This window comes from Zeus faber (assembly GCF_960531495.2).
Source record: "Zeus faber genome assembly, chromosome: 2".
NCBI lineage: Eukaryota > Metazoa > Chordata > Actinopteri > Zeiformes > Zeidae > Zeus > Zeus faber.
The window spans coordinates 8,233,321-8,256,557 of NC_137189.1; the positions used below are offsets into that span (position 1 = coordinate 8,233,321).

General features: G+C 44.4%; 1 protein-coding gene across 2 annotated transcripts in view; it reads left to right on the forward strand.

The window, feature by feature from the left end:
- Nucleotides 1–23,237, forward strand: part of plcb1l (phospholipase C beta 1-like) — a 189,721-nt gene that overhangs the window by 9,383 nt on the left and 157,101 nt on the right. For both annotated transcript variants that reach the window (XR_013844756.1, XM_080024119.1), the window contains exon 2: nt 5,387–5,464. Coding sequence is in view for 1 of the 2 variants with exons in the window: in XM_080024119.1 (XP_079880245.1) it covers nt 5,387–5,464 (78 nt within the window). In the remaining variant the exon portion in view is untranslated. The remainder of the gene's footprint in view (nt 1–5,386; nt 5,465–23,237) is intronic.

A 23,237-nucleotide genomic window follows, 5' to 3' on the forward strand; every position in this document is an offset into this window, starting at 1 on the left:
TATGAACACCAATGACTAATGTCGTTGAGGGGGGAAAACCTATATTTTGTAAAAAAAGATAAATGTTTTACTTCTAAAAATAAACCGTCTGGCCTACCTCGTCTTCTAAGCTTTGGATCTCTTAGAAAATAGCCAAATGTTTTATTAGAGTTCAACACAGGAATAATAATAGGCTGATTCCCCAAATCTCCTCCTCAGTGTGATACGGCCTCAGATGATACAGAGTATTCATCAAAAAAATAGTTTGCCGAGGGTGTAATACTGTACTAGTTATTAAAATGTTTTATTTTATTTTTTATTTTCACAGTGAAAAGCTCCCAAAATACTTAGTGAAAGTTGTCATGAGGCAACGATTCGAAATAATAGCATGAGTGTCCCCAGAGAGGAGATGACGGCCAAGGTCTTAAGTAAATTGCATTTCCTCTGAGAAAGTGACGAATCCACGGGGGGGGGAATTTTAGCTCTTAAAAAGCAATTACAAATAAAGACTTGTTTTTTTGGCTGAATATCTGTGGGTCCATATTGTCCTTAATGAGTTTATAATGATGGCCGTGGAGAGTTGTGACATTAAGAGAAGAAGCTGTCAGTAATGACTGCTCACATCATAAGTTACTCTCCCCCAGTGCTAAGACATTTCTTTCTCTCTTTCTTTCTTTCTTTCTTTCTTTCTTTCTTTCTTTCTTTCTTTCTTTCTTTCTTTCTTTTACATCTCCATCCATTTGTCTCTCTCAAAATGGTTATTATTGCCAAGAGGTTCGTGATGTTTAATAAATTGTGTATTATTATTTGCAAAAAGTCACATTGGAAAAACAAATTGGAAGGAACAATGAAAGTGGATGGATAGATAGATGGATAGACACAGTAGATGATAGACAGATTGATGGATAGATAGATAGATAAATAGATGAATAGATAGATGGATGGATGGATGGATAGATGGGGAAATTGCATTGTCACAGCAGCTCACATAAAAATGGCAATATTAATAATAAAGTAATAAAAATATGAAAATATTCGACAAACCCAATGATAAGAAATAAACAATATAAAACAATGCATTTACAAAAAAACAATGAAATAACCTAATCAATAAACAAGAAAATGTGGCAGTATACAATAAACCTAAAAATTAGCTAGAAGATAGTGTAATGTCAGAAAATGCAAATATCCAATAAAGCTAAAATAAAAAAAACCAATACAAATTAGGAAATGTAAAATAAACTAAATAATAAGCAATACACAAAAAAGCAACGTACAATAAACCTAAAAATGAACAATAAACAATAAAAATAAACCTAACAATGTGTGATGTCCCGCCCTGCTCCCCAGTGTCTTCACTTCCTGGTTTTGTTTCCCACCTGTGTGATTGTCTTCACATTAGTTTCTCATTCGTTTCACCTGTCCCTTGTTTGCCTTCCCTCCCTTGTGTATTTAGTCGGTGTGTTCCCCTCTCTTTGTGCCAGTTCGTCTTTGTACTATGTGTCAAGCGTTCCAGTGTAATCTCCCAGTCTCTCGGTCTCCTGGTTATTTGATTCCCTGCTCTCTTTCCCGGACCTCACTTTTGCCTTCTCCCTGCCGGATAGTTTGCCCGATCTACTGACCACGTGTGTGGAGACGGCGGGGGCAGTTTTGTCACATTTTACTAGTCTTCGTAGATTCCTTAACGATGTGGTGTCAGACCTTGGGCCACAGTTCATCTCCAAGTTCTGCAAAGCCTTCTGTTCACTTCTCGGTGCCACCATCAGCCTCTCCCCCAGTCTAGCAGTCAGACCGAGCGGCAATACCAGGAGCTGGTCAGCTCAGCCACATGGGGGAAGCACCTCATCTGGGTAGAATACGCGCAAAACACCTTACCCGGCTCTGCTTCTGGCCTCTCTCCTTTTCAGTGTGCCTACGGGTACCAGTTGCCGCTGTTCTCTGATCTGGAATTGGAGGTCAGTATCTCCTCTGCCCAGGCCTTCATCCGCCCTTGTCACCACACCTGGAGCCGGGGCCGTCAGGTGTTCCTAAGAAGCCGGGCCAGTTACAAGAAGAATGGCTGACCACCGACGAACCCCGCTCCCACCTACCGGTCAGGGTAGAGAGTATGGCTTCCCCTGCACGTGGAATCACGCAAGCTGGCTCCCTGGTTTGCGGGGCCTTTCTTTGTCGCCAAGGTTATCAATCCGGTGGCTGGGTTACTCAGGCTCACCAGATCCAGTAGGGTTCACCCCACATTGCATGTGACCAGAATCAACCCTGCGAGGGAGAGCGCCTTCGTTCCGGTCTCCAGGTCCTCGCCACCCGCCCCGATCATCGATGGCGCACCACTCTATACTTCAAGCGGCTCTTGGTGGTTCGTAGTCGAGGTTGTGGGTGGCCTCCAGCTATATTTTTGATCCACACCTCATCTAGGATTTCCATCGCCGCCATCCAGACCAGCCTGGGACGTTAGGTGCAGTCCCTGGGGGGGTACTGTGATGTCCAGCACTTCTCCTGAGTGTCTACACTTCTTGGTTTTGTTGTTTCCCGCCTGTGCGATTGCCTTCCTTGCCCTGATCCGTTTGACCTGTCCCTTGTTTACCATACCTCACTTGTGTATTTTGTCCGTGTGTTCCCCTCTCTCTTTGCCATTTTGTCTTTGTACCACGTGTCAAGTGTTCCAGTGTTATTTCCCAGTCTCTCAGTCTCCTTATATTTTTGATTCCCTGCTCTGTTTCCTGGACCTCGCCTTTGCCTTCTTCCTGCCGGATGGCTTGCCCTATCTACTGACCACGTGTGTACCGAACCACCTTGCCTTGTCTACTCCCTGCCGGATTGTTTGCTGTGCTGACTGTCTATTTGTGTAACAATCCTGTACAAGTCAGGACTTTCTTTAATCAACGGTCCTGTCTCTGAGTTGTGTCATTGATTCATCCTGCCTGTCTTATCACCAGTCGTTACACAATGAACAAAACAAAACAAACATTGAACAAAACAATGATGTTGAGTCGCCTTCAGTATATTAAATGAAATTGATAGTAATTCGAATAACTGTGGGAATTACGTTATTATTTCCGATACAGCCTGATGAAAGGAAAATAAAAAAAGATGTGGAGAAGTGCCGGGAGCCTGAAATGAATTTGATGGCGACTCTGCGTTGCCACGGCAAGTGTAGCTACAGCACATTCCTCTGATGCATGAAATACCTATTTCAAGCATCAAGAAAGGTCACCTTTTTTCATCTTTCTTTCTTGCTTTCCTTTTTGAAATCCTCTCTCCTTCATCCAATCTCTCCACCCATCCGTCTATCTATCTTTCCACCTCTATCTAAGAGACGAGAGAATCGATATTGGTCGGTCACGGCGAAGGTTCACCAGCTCCGAAGCAAACTGTGATTGTCCGTTAAGTGATCATTCAAGAACACTCTCTATATCAGTGGTTCTCAACTTGGGGTCCAGGGACCCTGCAGGGAGTCCCCCAAGAGGTTCCAGGGGGTCCCCAATCAAAACAATTCATCGTTAAACTTCACAGTTATTTCATTAGCAAGACATTAGAAGCACCACTAGAGAATGTACAATGACAACGGTTTTGGATTGCAGTTTCACTGTTATCTTACCCCAGAAGGGAAGGAATTTTGGATTAAATCATATGTAAAAATGAAAAGTTCCCGAGTAGGGCTAGGGGTTCACAATGTAAGGTATGTCAAGAGGTTCTGAGCAAAATGATTAACCATTGAACTTCACAGGTCAAACTACATAGTTTTACTGTTATTTTACCTGTATGGAATTTTGGATTAAATTATATCTAACAATTAAAATCTCCTGAGATTGAAGTCCGAGAGACTTAATCTTATCAAATGGGGGTCCGTGACCTACTGTATTAAGTATCACATTTGGGGTCCCTTGATGTGAAATAGGTTGAGAATTCGTTTATTTTTAACTCGTAGGATGAAAAGCTGAATATGTGGAAAGTTATTTGGACTATACATGTGGAAAGCTGGATATGTGGAGAGCTGCACGTGTTTGAAGCTGAATAAGTGAAAAGTTGAATATGTGGAGAGCAGATAATTTGAAAGGCGTTGGGTTGCAGCGGACCTGCGGCATGTTGTCGTAGAAACCACCAGACCGCTGAACTGACTTGCCCTGATTTGGGTTAGGATTTCGGCTCGTCATTAATATCCCCCCCCGCCCGGACGTTCCGCTGGCCGGTGTCGGTTCCCATCGCTCTGATCTCACGGCCGTGGACAATACACCACTGTTCTGGTGAACTATGCCGACTGCGGACACAGAGAAGAAAGAAAAAAGGGGCCTTTTTATAGATTCCATCCAATAATATCTGCCACTGTTGCCATGTGTACCAAGCCTGGGGTTGGGATTTTAGGAGAGTCCTTGAAATGAGTGTGTTTCATTGTGTTTTCAATAACACTGGTTTGTTACAGAAGGGGGCAATATGAATATTATTGAACCCAAATTCTGTGAAAGTGCCACTTCCACACTGAAAATAATCCTTGTATGTACAAACGTAACACCACACACACAGACACATATTTGTTAACCCAACCACAAACACACACACACACACGCACACACACGCACACGCACACGCACACGCACACACACACACGCACACACACATTGGGTTCATTTGGGGTGAAGGATGCTGGTAGTCTGGTATTCAGAGAAAATTGCGTGGTCACTTCAACTGGCAGAAAGCAGTATTTATTGTTTCTATTTCTGGACCCATTTCAGGACTCAAATCAAAAGAAAACATAATGACAAGATTCCATATTTAAAGTGTGTAAAAATTATTTGCACGTACATTCAGTGGTGCTAGAAAGTTTATGAAACCTTTCGAATTTTCTGAATTTGTGCTAAAATAAATATTCAACAAATAATACATCTTTATTTGCTAAATAATAGTGGTCCACAATCCTTTTATAAACCAAAAAAACATATTAAGCAAAAAACATTATGTACATACTTTTACATGTTTTTTGTTTACATTTGTTTTGGTGAAATGACCCAACATCAAATATCTTGGAGAAAAGACCAAATGCTAGAATTTCTGCATAAATTTGTTCAATCTTACATCTACAGTCTACCTAAAATTTGATATTTTTTTCCAACAAAGGTATTGATGTTGGATCATTTTACTCTATACTCTATATATACTGTACAATTTTTGGGGCATGTTTATGCAATTTTTGCGTAATGTCTTTTGCTTTATTTGTTTAGGTTAATCTCTTTATCTCTTTTTAGATATTTGGATTTTTAGATGTTTTTCTCTTTATCCGATCACATTTTAGGTCAAATTTATGCAGAAATTCAGGGAATTCTAACAAATCGGCAAAAAATTCAAAAACATACCCAAAAGACTCTTTGTATTTGTATTTACTTGTATTTACATTTATTGGTTTTATTTCCAGGACTCGACCACTGTGACCCCGGTGACCCTGACGGTCGACCCCAAAGGTTACTTCCTGTACTGGACGGACCAGAACAAGGTAAGACCACGACCTTCAGTATCCCAAGACACCTTGGGGCAAAGATGAGTTTTGAAAGCTCTTGATGAGCTATCAAGTGGTTAAAAGGACACGGTCATCATACTTTTAAAATAAAGATTGAAAACATAAAGGCTGTTGGAGAAAATGTCCAATTGAGTCTCAGGGGCAAATTCACAAAGGATTGTGCAGCTTTTGCGACCGCTAAACCTGTGCAAATGAGACAAAAAGCAACCTTGTAATTCTCAAAGCACCCGCAAAGGGTGAAATGCATCCCTAACTGGGCTGCTATGGTAATAGTGTCTCTGTGCTCCGGTGCTGTTTGCATACACATTTAAATAGGTGTGGTGTGGGGATGGTGTGGTTTGAGCAGCCACACCGATCCTGTGCCCAAGATCCAGGACAAGACAGATCCAGGACCATCCCCACACCACAAATAGATATTATGTATATATTGGTCGCAAAATTTGCCCCTTTCTATGCAAATGAGCCTCTTTGCAAAAAATTTAATTCAATTTAATTCAAATGTACAAACACCAGCGCTAATAGCCACACACGTTACAGTGAAATTGTTGCCGTCTGCAGGGAGCTGGTGGTTACTGAAGCGCAAATAAGGGGTGTCCCATTTGTGAAGCTGGTGAGGCATTGTGTGATATTTTTTCATTTATCCTCACCTTCAAATCATGCAGGCTCGTAGCGAGGGGCCACCCCAATGCTCCCCCCGGCTCATCTCTTGCCCCCCCACCAGTACCTTCATGCCTAATGGAGAGGGAGCGATCGGAGTGGAGTGCTCCGCTCTCCATGTGCTACGGCTCCCTCTCCATTACGCGTTTGGGCTTTCCCATTATCGGCGTGTTTAAGCCCTCATATCATTAGCGCAATATCTTTTGTGAATCGTACGCTGAGGCACCGCAGATTGTGGGCGTAATTGATGTGCAATTCATGGTGCTATCAGCGGCCGCAATCCATTGTTTGTGAATTTGCCCCTCGGTGTGCTGTTGCTGAGTGCATTGGTTTTATTAATGCAATTATCTTTAAAATAGCCTTCTTCTCCTTCTTTCGGCTGCTCCAGTTAGGGGTTACCGCAGCGGATCATCTGCCTCCAATACCTTCTGTTCTGCGCATCTTCCTCCCTTACACCAACCGCCTGCATGTCCTCCCTCACCACATCCATAAACCTTCTCTTTGGCCTTCCTCTTTTCCTCTTGCCTGGCAGCTCCATCCTCAGCATCCTTCTCCCAATGTAACCCTCATCTCTCCTACACACATGTCCAAACCATCTCTCTCACTATTTCACCAAACTGTCCAACCTGAGCTGTCCCTCTAATGTACTCATTCTTTAAAATAGTAATTCAGTTATTTGTAACCTATGTAAATGGTATGTAGTGGTTCATATATGCTCTTGGTAATTGAATTCTAATAATCAAATTCTGAAAAACCCAGTTATACCCCTTTGGCACCAAGTCCAAGCCCTCGATATGGAAGCTGTTACTGTTGTCTGGCTGGGATGGAAAGAAACTGTGTAGTCAAAAGTATTTTTCATTTTCTTTTGCATTTGGGTTTTGTCAAATCTTATCTTGAGCAGTTGTTTGGATCCTTGGTCGATCAGTTGAGTTGATCTTGATCTCTTCTGTGTAGAATTATGTTTGCCAAGGCCACTGATTGCTCTTCTTTGCCCTACCCGAAATGTTGTTGCCAAGCTGTCACAGTTATTACATTTGTTTACATTTGTATGTTTCCATCCAAATCCAAGGACAGTTTTAATCCAATTTTGACCAAATTCGTCTACACAAATGTTTGTATTCCAATGTTCACTGCCAATAAATTGCTCTTATCAATTGCTATCAAAGTCTTATACCATGATAATTGCAATAACTTTATGACAATCGAATTCAACAAAGCTTCAGGATCTTCAGTTCCAGACCTAGTTGCCATGCCAACTCTCTGGTTTCATTATCTACTCATTAAAAAATATTTAGTATCTACAGAATGTGTAACGAAACAAAATGGAACAAAGACTTAAAAAAATTGTGTTTCATAAATTCCAAAGAAGAGCTGTAACAGAAGGCAATGTCTCCCAGATATTATATAAATAATATTAATATTAAATGAGAAGGAGACGCAGCCATTATATTCAAACCTACATTCTAAGACCATTTTAAACATGAAACATGCAATATAGCGAACACATTTATCTGAATCTATGATCTAATGGTATCTTATTTTCTGGAAATTAGATTGCTCTGATGAAAAAAACAAAAATGCTGAACACAAGTTTTATCAAAATCTACACCAGCTCTTAAAAAGATTCTCCCAAGATTATTTTGAATTCAATGACAAATCTGGTAAATTTCATGTCAATCAATTGAAACGCGATAGAGAATAAACACTTATTGCAGCCATCAAAGATCCACGGGGTAGGATAACATACGACATACGACGGCAAGACATCAATAACATATTTAGAGACTTTAATAATAAGCTATATCACTCGGATAATGAATCTAATATATCAAACATTCACCCATTCCAGGCTACCACCTTAGATCAATCACTTACTCTAGAATAGCTCAGGAAAGCTCTCTTCTTTATGCACAACAATAAATCACCTCGATCAGATGGCTACACAGTGGAGTTCTCTAAACACTTCTGGCCACTTATAGCCCCATTATTCATCAGAATGGTTACAGTAGATTAATAAAACCTCGACCATGCCTCCGCACATGAATCCCGCTCTCATTTTGGTTTCGTTCAAACCCAATAAGGACCCAACCCTCACCTCCAGTTATAGACCCGTAAGTCGTATTAATTGCAACCTTAAGATTATAAGTAGAACACTCACCAACAGAATTAAAAAAGTAATTCCATTTTTAATTCACCCAGACCAAACAGGCTTTGTCAAAGGCAGACACTCTTCCAGCAATATTCATCCATCCATCCATCCATTTTTCACCGCTTATCCGGGGCAGGCTGAGCAAGGAGCTCCAGGCCCCCTTCTCCTCGGCAACGTTTTCCAGTTCCTCCTGGGCGTTCCCAGGCCAGCTGGGATATATAATCCCTCCATCGCATTCGGGGTCTACCCCGTGGTCTCCTACCACGTTGGACGTGCCTGGAAAACCTCCAAGGGAAGGCGTCCAGGAGGCATCTTGATCAGATGCCCGAACCGCCTCAACTGGCTCCTTTCGACGCGAAGGAGCAGCGGCTCTACTCCGAGCTCCCTCCGGATGTCCTCACCCTATCTCAAAGGCGGAGCCCAGCCACCTAACGGAGGAAACTCATTTCGGCCGCTTGTATTCGTGATCTCGTTCTTTCGGTCACTACCCAAAGCTCCTGATCATGGGTGAGGGTTGGGACGTAGATGGACTGGTAAATTGAGAGCTTTGCCTTCCGGCTCAGCTCCCTCTTCACCACAACAGTTCGGTAAAATGCCTGCATCACTGCTGACGCCGCATCGATCTGCCTGTCCATCTCACGCTCCATTTTCCTCAGTGTGATACCCCTATAATTGGAGCACACTCTCCGGTCCCCCTTTTTAAAAATGGGAACCACCAACCTGGTCTGCCACTCCACAGGTACTGTACCCGACATCCACACAACACTGAAGAGGCGTGTCAGCCAAGACAGCCCAACAATGTCCAGAGCCTTCAGAATCTCAGAGCAAATCTCGTCCACCCCCGGCGCCTTGCCACTGAGGAGCTTTTTGACTGCCTCAGCGACCTCTGCCAGGCATATGGACAAGACTTCCCCCAAGTCTTCCGACTCTGCCTCTTCCCCTGAGGACGTATTGATCGGGTTCAGGAGTTCCTCAAAGTGCTCTCTCCACTGCCCGACAATATCCCCAGTCCGGGTCAGCTGTTCTTCTCCCCGGCTGAACACAGCCTGAGCCAAGCCCTGCTTTCCCTTTCTGAGTCGCCGAACAGCTTGCCAGAACTTCCTTGAGGCCAACCGAAAGTCCTTCTCCATAGCCTCCCCGAACTCCTTCTTCACCCGGGTTTTTGCTTCAGTGACCGCCGAAGCTGCAGCCCTTCTAGCCTGCCGGTACCTGTCTGCTGCCTGGTGAGACCCCTGGGCCAGCCAAGCCTGAAAGGCCTCCTGCTTCAGCTGGACGGCTTCCTTCACCGCTGGTGTCCACCAACAGGTTCTTGGGTTGCCGCCACGACAGGCACCGACTACCTTCCAATCACAGCTCCTAGCAGCTGCCTCTGCAATGAAGGTTTTGAACATGACCTACTCGGATTCTATCCCCAACCTCCCCCGGGATGCGCGAAAAAATCTTGGAACTGGAGGTGGAAGTTGAAGACCTCACGGACAGGGGCATCCACCAGGCGTTCCCAGTTCACCCTCACTACACATTTGGGTTTACCAGGTCTGTCTGGCAGCCACCCCTGCCATCTGATCCAACTCACCACCAGGTGGTGATCAGTTGACAGCTCTGCTCCTCTCTTCACCCGAGTGTCCAAGACATACGGCCGCAGATCTGATGACACGACCACAAAGTCGATCATCAATCTTTGACCTAAGGTGGTCTGGTACCACGTACACTTATGAGCCACCCTATGCTCGAGCATGGTGTTCATTATGGCCAATCCATGACTAGCAAGGAAGTCCAATAACAAAGCACCACTCGGATTAAGATCAGGCAGGCCATTCCTCCCAATCACTCCCTTCAAGGTTTCTCCAACGTTGCCCATGTGAGCGTTGAGGTCTCCCAGTAGAACTATAGAGTCTCTAGGCAGAGCCCCTTCCAGGACGGCACCCAGAAACTTCAAGGAGGCTGAATACTCTGAACTAGTGTTCAGTGCATAAGCACACACAATAGTCAGAGCTTTCCCCCTAGCAACTTGTAGTTGTAAAGAGGCGACCCTCTTGTTCACTGGGGAGAACTCCAAAACAGCGGCACTCAGCCAGGGGCTCGTGAGTATTCCCACACCCGCCCAGTGCCTCTGGGCAACTCCATAAAAGTAGAGAGTCCAGCCCCTCTTCATGAGTTTGGTTCCAGAGCCAGTGCTGTGCGTAGAGGTGAGCCCAACTATATCGAGTTGGTACCACTCCACCTCCCGCACCAGCTCCGGCTCCTTCCCGGCCAGAGAGGTGACATTCCATGTCCCTAGAACTAGTTTGCAGGTGGTGGGTCCACAGGGTGGTGGCTCCATGGTATTTTTTCGGGCTGTGCCCGGCCGCGCCCCATTGGTCAAGGCCTGACCACCCCAGGTCTGGCTCCAGGAGAGGGCCCCGGTTTCCCTATTCCGGGCGAGGTACCATGTTGCCTTGATTGTCGTTGCATTAGGGTCCTTTGAATCACTCTTTGTCTGGTCCCTCCCCTGGGACCACTCTGCCTTGGGAGATCTGCTTCTGTCATCACCAATGGTTTTACTTCACAGCGTTTCACTCTACAACGTAACAAGACAAGGATGTCTGCTCTCCCCATTACTATTCGGCGTCTTTATTGAACCCCTCGCGGCGGCCATCCGTCAAAACCGTAATATTGGAGGCATGCAAACAGAAAACTCTGTTCACAACATCAGTTTGTATGCAGACAATATCTTGTTCTGCGTATGGAACCCAATATCATCCCTACCGGAGGTGTTAAATCTTATATCAAAATTCTCAGCTATCTCAGACTATTGAATAAATTGGACTAAAACCACGGTCTTACCGCTCAGTGGGGGGGACTGCAATGCTGCAACCCAGAAACTTCCCTTAACCATCACAATGGGCAATATTAGATACCTTGTTATTGATATCTCCACCAATCTGTCAGATTTGTTTACCCTTAACTTCCCTCCATTGCTCAAATCCATTGAAGATGACCTCATTCGATAGAACAACCTACCCATCGCAATAATTGGTAGGATAGCAGCAGTAAAAATGAATACACTTCCAAAATAAACTACATATTTTCAATGTCCCCAGTGCAACCAACAGTACATTGGTTGAATACTCAAGATTCAATAGTCAATACATTTTATTGGAAATACAAGAAACCGAGAATTCAACTAGCAACACTACAGAAAAACAAAGACTGTGGAGGCCTAGCAGCCCCAAACTTAAGTTACTACTATCTAGCAAACCATCTTCAATTTATAGTTAAATGGTGACAACCAGAGCAACAATTGGGCCATGGATGGCGAGACATTGAACAAACAGAATGTCAGGAGTTATCTTTATCTGATCTCCCATTCCTCACTGGATCAATAAGGAAACATAATTGCTTTAAAAACCCCTTTATCGCAACAACTCTGTCAGCCTGGTGGAAATTCCTCCAACTCAGTGGTCACATTCTATCTCCAAACAAATTCACGCCAATCTGGCACAACCCAAATTTTCTGGTTAAAAACAGACCAGTAATCTTCAGGTCTTGGAAAAGACAAGGAATTACTCATCTGGAACACATTTTTGAAAACAATTTTCTTATATCCTTCCCAACCTTAAACCAAAGGTATAATATCGGTGGCCACGGCTTCCTTCAATTCCTTCAACAACAGCAGTTTCTAAAAGTTACACCGGGCTGCTGGGGTACCTGTCCTCTGGCGCTCTCGGTGCATGGGGGGTTGGGATGTGGGTGCCGTTTGCCGCACTTGGCGGTCATGCCGGTGGGGCAGTCTGGTCAGCTGCAGTAAGGCGGACCTCGCCCTTACACAGGGCTTGGGTGAGCGTGGGTGGGCATTGGGGTCCCGCCGGCTCGCCCATAGGGCAGGCGGTTCAGGCGGAGTGTCGGTCTGTTGGTGCGGGGCCTGGGTGCTTGGGATCTTCTGTGGCCGCAGGGCAGGGTGCTCGGGGCTTTCCTGCAGCCGTAGGGTGTCTACGGGGCCGTGGAGGTCGGGGGGGCTTTAGGGCCCTTTCCGCTGCATGGAGCTGCCAGGTTATAATACCGACCTTATACACTAGAACCAATTGGGATAAGTCATGTAAACTCACCGGTGGACACCTTACACACACACACACACAAACACACACACAAACACACACACACACACACACACACACACACACACACACACACACACACACACACACACACACACACACACACACACACACACACACACACACACACACAACATACAGGCGGTCCCATCACACACACACACACGCACACACCACCACACCTGCTTGGAGTGCACCCCAGCACCCTCCTGGTTGCATTCCTCTCCTTTACTCCCTCATTTACTGCCATAACTATGACAGGAAGAGGCCACGTGACCAGTTGTAGTTCCATTTTTTCTGGACCTAATTAACTTTTTTTCACTACATGTTGTCGTCCGATGTTTATGTTTTTGTGTCAATGTTGTTTGGTTCTGTGTTTATTTGTCTCACCGTGGTGATTCTCCCCCTCTTGGAGTAGTGATCAGTTGTTTATAGACCCAAACATGATAAATAGCTCTCCAAAGAGGGGGGTTGGTGGTGGTTCTCTATAACCAAAAACTGTGCTCGTGTCATTCTACAGATCATCCTAAGGGACAGAGATATTGCAGCAGTTGTTGATGATTTAAGAATTAATAAAGAGTTGCATTGCAGGTTGAGAACTTGAACTCCGCTTGCAGACTAACTCTGTCCTAGATGCAATGGCATACAAATACTCTGTGTTGTTTTCCCAGCCTGCTGACAGCACAGGTAAAAAAATAAAATAAAAAATAAATCTTTTTTTTTTAAAGATTCTCCCAATAGCCCAGTATGAGATCACTTTCTGTTCATTATAACTTGAATTTGAACTTTGAACAGACAATGAAAGTTAAGAAAAAAGAAGGAAACCTGAGCTGTCATGCTTAACCCGACCCCTGTGAGAACATCCAGGAGTCTCTCGCCTTTTAAAAAAACACTTTGTGGAACCAGGAAGAAGTGACAATATAAACAACATGAAAGAGCTTCATCACACCCAATAAACTGTCCAATCCACTTTCCATTAGAACTTTGACGTTGTGGCCAAAGTTTCCATTTACATTTTGTCCTTGCATGACTCAGGTTGGTTTGTATTAGGGTTGGACTCAAGATGATTGTTTTCGTCTGTGTGTGTGTGTGTGTGTGTGTGTGTGTGTGTGTGTGTGTGTGTGTGTGTGTGTGTGTGTGTGTGTGTGTGTGCGTGTGTGCATATATATATATATATATATATATATATATATATATATATTTATTTATTATTTTTTTTTTTTTGAATCCAACACCATATCAATGCACTGCAATCCACTACAGCAATACCTGCAAGAAGAGTCTGGCTTCTGTAGAAAAACTAGCTTGAGTGTGTGTGTGTGTGTGTGTGTTGTGTGTGTGTGTGTGTGTGTGTGTGTGTGTGTGTGTGTGTGTGTGTGTGTGTGTGTGTGTGTGTGTCTGCATCCAGTCGCATTGGGTCTAATTAATAACTGGGGTGGTAGCGCCATTGATTTTGTGTTTGGTCCAGTGGAAGTACTTCACTGTGCTGACAGCAATGCTGACTGAGAGTCTATCAATATCAATCTAACCCTACGTTAACCCTACGCATCTACCTACCTACCATAACCTTATCTACCCTAACCCTACCTTTCTGCCTACAAACCCACCTATCTACCTAACTACCTACCTACCTACTACCCGACCTACCTACTACCCTACCTACCTACACTAACTCTACTTACCTACCAACCCTAACCCTACCTATTTCAATTCTACCTACTTACCCTAATACAACCTACCTACCTATTCTAACCCTACCTACTGTACCTACACTAACCTGACCTACCCAAATCTTACCTACCACCGAAACTAACTACCTATGACATTACATACCCATCTACCTACCCTAACCCTAGCTACTCTAAGGCTACCTTCCTACCCCGACTTTCCCTACATAACACAGTATCCATCAACCTACCTACTGACCTACCTACCTACCCTAATCATACCTGTCCTAAGGCTACCTACCTACCCTAAGGCTACCTTCCTACCACCCTACATACCTACCCCAACTCTCCCTACATAACACCCTACCTATCAACCTACCCACCATCCTACCTACCCACCTACCTCCCTGCCTACCTAACTACCTACCTTTATATCTATAGTAGTATTGTTTGTCAATTTATAATATGTTTGAATTTCATTTTAAACATACACTGTTTAATTTGTCCAAAACTGGGGGAATCTGATATTCCAAATTAAAATTCAAAGTTGAATATAGGACTTAAAAGAATTAAATACATAGAATTTACATGGGGAGTTAAAGGCGTCCTTTGGCTTTCTCTTAAAGTCCAATTGTCAGAAACAAGGTGAAAGATGACTCATCATACGACCAAACGAGTTTGTGCATCCTGCTATGATTTACCGCGTCAGAAGCCCACAGCGTGAACTTTTTTTGAGAATTGTGCTTTTGTGGCATTTATCCACTATCTTTCAACCTCACCTCTTTGCTGCTGCAGTTAGTCCGTGTTCAGCATGTGCTCTAATGATCTTTCAGTCTGTTCTCCTCGACACTCTAAATAGTTCTGCAATTTCTGTGACCGATGCACCTGCTCTAGTTAGTTGGCTCTTGTTGCTTGGAAAATGCACATATTAAAATTCTAATTTAAAAACGACTTCTGTAGCCGAAGCATACGCATGCTGCATTTGATAATCAACCTGTGACTCACCATTGTAGATACACTTGAAATATTGATTTAGCTACTACATTGTTGAAGTCCACCCCATATAAATGTATCTATATATATATTTATTACTTGTCAAATCCCTTAACTCTTTAAGGCGTTATTTTACAGCACAGAGTGCAGTTTCACTAAAATTGTAGTCTCAATGTTGTCCATATTGCTTATACTGTAAATTTCCAGAAGGAGTCCAGAAGGTATCTTCTCTTACACTGTACAGGGCTGGTGGTACACCTGCATTAACATTGTGTACATATATACAGTATGTGTGTGTGTGTATGTTTGGCCTGTGGTTTGGCATAACACAAAAGGAGTGTGAATCCCCCGAAAGCAAATGGAGAGCGGCTCTCACATCAATTCCTCATCATTTCCTGTGCCTTTGTCATAAGGCGATGTTTTTGAATGATGAGCCCTCTATGCTTACATTTCTGTGCTTTCTGTGTCTGCGTGTTCATATGTGCGAGTGTTTATGTCCATGCGTTTGTTTGTGTGTGCGTGTGTGTGTGTGTGTGTGTGTGTGTGTGTGTACCATATCTCATATTAGACAGCACGAGAGCAGTGCTGCCTCCCACCTAATAACTCAAATTGATACAGAGCACAGCAAGAACTGAACTCTCTTAAGGCATAAATTACGCTTCTGTCTGATGTGTGTGTGTGTGTGTGTGTGTGTGTGTGTGTGTGTGTGTGCGTGCGTGCGTGCGTGTGTGTGCGTGTATGCACATGCGCGTGCACTCTATGGCAGCACAGCGGAGGTGGTGTGTCTTCACACCAAGTTTGAACGTCATCACTCATTCTTTGAGAACCATTACTCATATTGGTGTCACACATCTGCTCAACAGCCCTCTTTAAAGAGGATGGAAGGGAAGTCTCTTGTCCAGTGTGTCTCTAGTTTGTGTGTTGTGCATGTGGGTGTGTGTGTGTGTGTGTGTGTGTGTGTGTGTGTGTGTGTGTGTGTGTGTGTATATGTGTGAGACAGTCAGACAGACAGACTTGGCCGGATGGCATGCAGAGTAAAAGCATTCCTCAGATTCTATGGCAGCATAGCAGAACTGTACTCAGCGTGCCTACATGGTCCTAGATGGTCAGACTTGATCCCCAGACCTTTGATTATTTTGAGACGGAGCAGCATGGCTGCAAATTGCCTCGAGACATGTAGCGCACAAGCATTTGATCCAAAAATAATGCATCTGTCCCCATGAAGTCTTCCAGTAAAGACCAAAGAAAAGTAACAAAGGAAATGTCCAAAAACTTTTCAGAAACAGCCAAAAGCCAAAGTCATTGTTTACAGGAATATCTCCCAGACCTTAGTGTTGACAATAACTCTTGCCCAATTTCCCTGGGCAGATTTAGGCCATTGTCAACCATGTTATGTGGTCTGGTTGCTCTACCAGTGCGGTATACCTGTACATCGACGTCCGTTTATCAATCTCTCAATTGATCGATTGTTCAATCTATTTATTGAACTCACTCAGTCATCAACTTATTTAATTCTAACTATTTTCTTCTTGGCAACCAAAAGCGGTTGTCAATGGTTGCAAACTTGGCAACCACTTCTAAAAGTTAGTGTTTTATAAAAGCGTGAAAAGTCATCTACAAACGTTGTATGAAAGAGTCAATTGTCACCTCTTTAAATATTGCTGCTTTGTCAATATTGCCACGTTGCTCCAAACGATTGTAATTTTTGGTTTCGTCAACATTAGCCATTGGACAGAACCATCCACTCGTTCTGGCCAAAACCATGGCCGTTGCTTGTTACCTTTTCTCTCCTCCCTCTTCGTGTCTGCGAACAGAACCAGTTGGGATGTATTTTATGAGTCAGCTGAGGAAGCTTGAACTCCATTTCTCGGCGGTGACGTTGTTTTTAAACATGGCGGGCGGTATGTAAACCCATACATACCGAGGACTCATAAGTCTTCTGTGTTTGTGTGTAGTTGTCCCAGACTCCATTTGGACGGCTTTATTTGTTTCTACCAAAAACCCTCTGTAAATAGTTTCACAGACCTACAAGCACAAGCACCCACTCATCTTCACACATGGAGATTTGATGATGAGAGTGGTGTCCATGACAGCATCAATAAATTAACTAACAACATGGCGGTAATATGATAATATCATGAAGTGTGTGTCATCTCACAGAAGCAAGATTTGGGAGCTGGGTGGACCCTAATTTTGATTTTAAGGACCTGTGAGAACCGCGAGAACTCCAGAACCGGTGATATTGGTGGCACCGTAATTGTACAAATAGTTGCACAACTACAACTGGTCGGATTGGTGGAATTTATGTTTCTCAAACATAAGCCTTTGGGGATGGGAATTTCATAGAGAGTCCTCAAAGTAAAAAGTAATCAGTGATTTTGATTTCTTCCGAGAAGGCCCCTATCAAAGAATGTCGCAACAAGGCCAAGGAAAAATATCTTAAATATCTCTTCTATATCTTTTTTGTTATTTTTACATCAGAGATGGGTGGACAGCATTGACCTATGTCCACCAGTGTCCTTCCCCAATTTCCTGAAGCGGTGTTTCAGTTTGTGTCGCTTTAAATGAAAATGAACTGCTGCTCCCCACGCCCACTCCAGAACTGTTTGCCCCAGTTATGAGAGCCTGTGTTATGAAATCCATAAACCTTGACTGATTTCACCTAATCAGTCCACCAAAATCATTTTCTAAACAAATTTGAGGCGAGAAATAAACAATCCAGTTGCTGAATCTTCACTCATATTAGATCTACTAGGCCTCATTTAGAAGCTCGTTCCGGCGTAAATACCACAAGGCACTGCTACACTGCCTGTTGCACCGCACGGGACACCGCACCGGGACAACGCATGGGAGTTTTTGTGTTTCATTCGGGAAATCGAATGGGAAGTCGGATAATTAAATTAAATGAATTAAATGAAATAAATGCATCTCCAATAAAAACACACTGACCCGATTGCACGGCGCAGCCTATTACTTTTTTTTTTTTTTTTTTAGAAAGAAACACACAACAGAATTATATTTTAAATACTTACAATTCCATTGTCTGCAGTTTTGTCATAGACAGTTGGTATTAATTCATCTTCATTTGAAAAGATCTGTGCTGGTCTCTGCAGCCAACAGAGCACTTCTTCTTTAGCTCTTATCTTCGTTGCCAACGGGTCCAGTTGCGCTCCAGCCGTGGGTGGAGTTTCTTAGATGGAGGGTGGTTCTAATTCTAATGTGTCTCAATGTTACGTAGTACTGAGACAAAGCTGAACGGCTCTTTTTAAGAAAACAGACAGCTCACTAAAACTCACTGTGATGTCTTATTGCACAGTTTGTGTGTTCGTAGACCCATCAGAGACGCAAATGTATGTGCACAAGCACTGAAAAGCTGAGTTTTGCATAGTAGGTCTCCTTTAAGTCCTTAGTGTAAGATGTGCTGTATTGGGACATAAGTCTTCATTTGTTTTCTCCCCTTCAATTGAGTTCTTATAAGGTACTCTAGTGCTTATCATATCTTCACATCACAAGCATCTGTCAATCATCAATAAAGGGAGTATTTCAGCCATGCAGTAGCTTCTCTGGCTTTGTTTAGTCTCAGTAACACATCGTTATTTGGACCGTGGTGTAGTGTTTAATTCAATTCTCTCAGCACTGCACAAATAAACAGTGAAGTAGGATCCTATTTGCATTATTACAAAGGTTAGAAAAGGCCCGAACATTCAACATTTATTGAACCCTCTAATTTATTGAGTCTTTTGTTTTGATACACTAACATTGGCATGTTTTGAACTGGTTTGTATTTTACTGTGAAGTACGTTTTGGAGACTTCTGAGACTCAGTTGGCTCTGGACCGCCTTTTAAACAAATAATGCTGGTTGTAGTGTTGGGAGCGGTACTGCTGTATATGTAAATGGTACTGTTCTGCCCGTTATTCACGATTATACAGAGATTAAATATGGATCGATTTATTGAAATTACTTTCTTTCAGATTCATTTTGCTCAAATGATTCCATTATCGAGCATGTAAAGATATGGTTATAGTGATATATAGTGCTTTGGTCAGAAAATAAGTGAGTTCTTGGGCACATTGCCATGAAGAGACAGGTGCACTTGCTCATTGATGTGTTTGTGGCGAGACACTACTCGCACTACGAGTCAGAAAACATTTACTTTATTTACTTTTTGATTTTTAACCTTGTATTTCTTGGAATTTCTTCAGGAACACTGGTGTCGAAACAATAATCCTCACCTTAACTCTTAACTCTGCCCCTCCAGCTACTTATCAAAGTTGCTGACGTTCTGTCCGGTTATCTGACTCTGTCTTGTTTGCCCAACACGGGGGTAACCTTTACTGAGCTCAATAATAAAAATGTCAACGTTGTAAAATTTATCTGGTATTGCTCTGAGAAAGGGGAAAGCCAGGCCGCGTTGTTTAGGTTCTGTTAACTTTGGAGTTTGAACGGCAATTATGTAACTAACTTCTGCATTATGCAACATTTGTGTAGCATTCCTCTGCCCTTGATCTATTAATGATGAGTTGCATTATATATATATATATATATATATATATATATATATATATATATATATATATATATATATATATATATATATATATATATGTCTATAATATACATACTGTCGGCCACTAGTCGCCATGGTAACTGGGGAAGTGCCCGCAGTGTTCCAGACTCAGATCATTCAAATATGTTTACACAGCATAAGGGTGCGTGTTGTGCCTAAATTTGCTTCTTCAAGTGTTAACAATTGCAGGCAAATACTGGTATGTCAACACATAAAAACAAATGCAGACGGACAAATGCAAGGACACGCACACATGCCACACACACACACACACACACACACACACACACACACACACACACAAACATTCCTGTGCTGCCCCAACAGCAACAGGTGCTTCTGTGGAAGGTTAAAAATAATGTTTCCCACTCTGGGGTCGAGCCTGGCTGAATGCGGGGTGGAGCCTGGTCTGAAAAGGGGGTGGGGTCATGCAGTTAAGGCCCCACCCCGCACTGGAATGAATCAAGCCCAATGAAGCAGCATTTTGAGTGAGTGGCCACGGTTGCCAAGCGACAGCACACACACACACACACACACACACACACACACACACACCTTGGAAATGTCACATTCTCACCCGTCCTTTGCTCATATTCAGAAGTGCACGGCCAACTTTGAAAGTTATATCTGTATGTGTTTGGGAAGGGGTGTTCATGCATGTGTGTGTTTGCCATGTGTGTACATTTGTCTGTGTGGGTGTGTGTGTGTGCATATTCTGGTGTGTAAGTATGGTATGTACCTAATTGATTACCTGTATGTGTGTGTGTGTGTGTGTGTGTGTGTGTGTGTGTGTGTGTGTTTGTGTGTGGGGATCTGGTATGTGTGAACCTAATTATTCTACCTTATTATAAAAAAAAGAACCTAATTATTTACCAAAATGTGCTTCTGTGTGTGTGTGTGTGGATCTGGTATGTGTGTACCTAATTATTTACCAGAACGTGTGTGTGTGTGTGTGTGTGTGTGTGTGTGTGTGTGTGTGTGTGTGTGTGTGTGTGTGTGTGTGTGTGTGTGTGTGTGTGTGTGTGTGTGTGCACGTGTGTGTGCACGTGCATGTTTTTGGGAAGCAGGCTGTGGTTCTATTAAGAGGGCAGCAGCTTTCCCTCCTGGGAGACTTATGTTTCAGCACTGTGCCACTCCAGGTGCATTGTGGGTGATGCTTTCAGCATAAGCATGGCAGAGGCTTGATGGATGGCAGTGAGAGATTTGGCAGAGAGAGATTTGATGGAGAGAGTGAGAGGAAAGGGGGGCGGGGTGTGAGGGAGAGAAAAGGGGATAGGGGGAGATGGAGAGAGAAGGAAAAAGAGAGAGAGCGGGGGAGAGCAACAGAGGGAGGGGGAGAAAAAGGCAGAGGGGGGAGAGGGCGGGGAGAGAAAGTGAGATGGTGAGGGGGAGACAGGGTGACACACACACACACACACACACACACACACACATAAATAATCAGACAATACAGGATACTTGCACACACACATTATGGCTAATAATTAGGTACACACATACCAGATCCATTGTACATATACACACACGCACACACTCACAAACACACACACACACACACACACACACACACACACACACACACACACACACACACACACACACCATGTTGTATTCTCACTGATATGTATATACACAATCATAATACATATACACAGATAAATACACAAACACAAACAAAATACGCATCAGATAATTCCATTCACAAATAAAAAGACACACACACACACACACACACACAAACACACACACACACACACACACACACACACACACACACACACACCTCAAAACAGCAGGAACAAGCTGTAGCTCATAAATCTGGCTCCAATCTGCTGAGAGAGAAACGAGACCTGAGCCAAGTCACCTCCATCTTTATATCATCCGGAGAGAGGGAGGGAGAGGGGTGGGTGGGGGGGTGGAGCAAATCAGGGAGGGGGAGGGAGAGCGTGAGAAGGGGAGGCAGGGACAGAAAGAGGATTGAGGGAGGGAGAAGGAGTGAGAGAAGGGTGAGGGAGGGAAGGAGAGAGAGTCAGATGGCAGCTGATAGCTCACACCTCACCCATCCCGCAAGCTCTAGGCCTATTGTGTGGTGTATGTACTGAGTATGAGTTTTGGCACTGGGAGAGATAGGCAAAGCACAATCAGATAGACGCAGGAGCGCAGCAGGCCGTGGAGCGACCACCCACCCTGTACCCGACCACGCCCGAGCACGCCCACCTCCCGTACCTGGTGGCATCTTACCTACAGCGACCAGCCATGGGCGCAGAGCGGCGCGCCATGCGCCTCCGCCGTGCCAGGTAGCTCTGCGCCCCCATTAGGCCCCGGTCAGCCCCCGGCCGCCGAGCATGCGGACCACAGAACAGAGAGCGGCAGACGGCCCCCCCCACCCACAGCCCGACCCCCCCAGTGACGAGCGCCCCGCGCAACAAGAGAGCAAGAGGACAGGTACCGCGGCAGCCCGGTGTGACGACAGGAGTCCGCCCCCCACCGAAGGAGGCCACATGGTGAGCCCTACGCCGAGCACACCTGCCAGGTTCATGCCTCGGGTCACAGGACCAGATGGAACTCCTAACCAGCCGACGGGCCACCCCCCCAACGGGATGCAGAAGGACACGCAAGCCCCACCCATGGGGCGGGCATCCCCAGCGGCGCGCCGACCCGCAGACCACGGGGCGAAGACCCGAACCTGCAACCCGAGCCCCGTACCAACACACGGATGCAAGCTGCAGCACCGCCCCCCCCACCCCCGGAGACAGGCCAGCTCAACTCAGGAAAAAGAGTGGGCCCACCACCCAGCCCTCCTAACACCCCCCTGGGGCTCCGGGACCCCCCCGACCACAGGCTTACGCGCCACGGGCGACCCCAGAGCCGCCCGGGCACCCACCCAACACAGCAGAGCCCCGGCGAGACCAGGAAGACCCCCACATGCCCCAAAACACCACCACATTGCCCCAACTTAGGAAGACTCAAGTATTAAATGATGGAGTTATGTCAGTGATAAAAGTAGCCCGTATTTCATTCAATGAATCACCCTCGTCTTTGGATATTGCCAATAGTTTTTCCATTGAGGTGTATTCTATTAATAAATTTAACTATTGGGATGTGGTGAGATTATGGCATTAAGGCATGAAAGTAGTCTCTGGTGTTTAGGGAACAGCGAGAACAAACATCTTTATCCACAAAACCCATTTTGAACATTTTGTGTTCCAAGATATGAGCTCTGTACAGAATCTTATCTTGGATGAGTTGCGGGTCATAGAAAAGGTGTTACAAATAATCTTCCACAGGTTGATATCGGTGGAAATAGCAAGGTCTCGTTCCCATTCCATTGTCATCTGTGTTAAATAAAAGTTTGTATATTCTGGAAAAGGGATTTTTTAAATGACCGATATGAGGGAGATGTTCAATCATTGGAGGTGGTTGAAGGATGTTGTTCGTCAATTTGATTTTAACTTTTGCTGTAGTTGAAGGAATTGAAGGAAGCCGTGGCCACCGTTAACCAGACCTGAAGATTCTTGGTCTGTTTTCAACCAGAAAATCTGGGTTGTGCAAGATTGGCGTGAATTTGTTTGGAGATTGTAGAGTGTGACCACTGAGTTGGAGGAATTTCCACCAGGCTG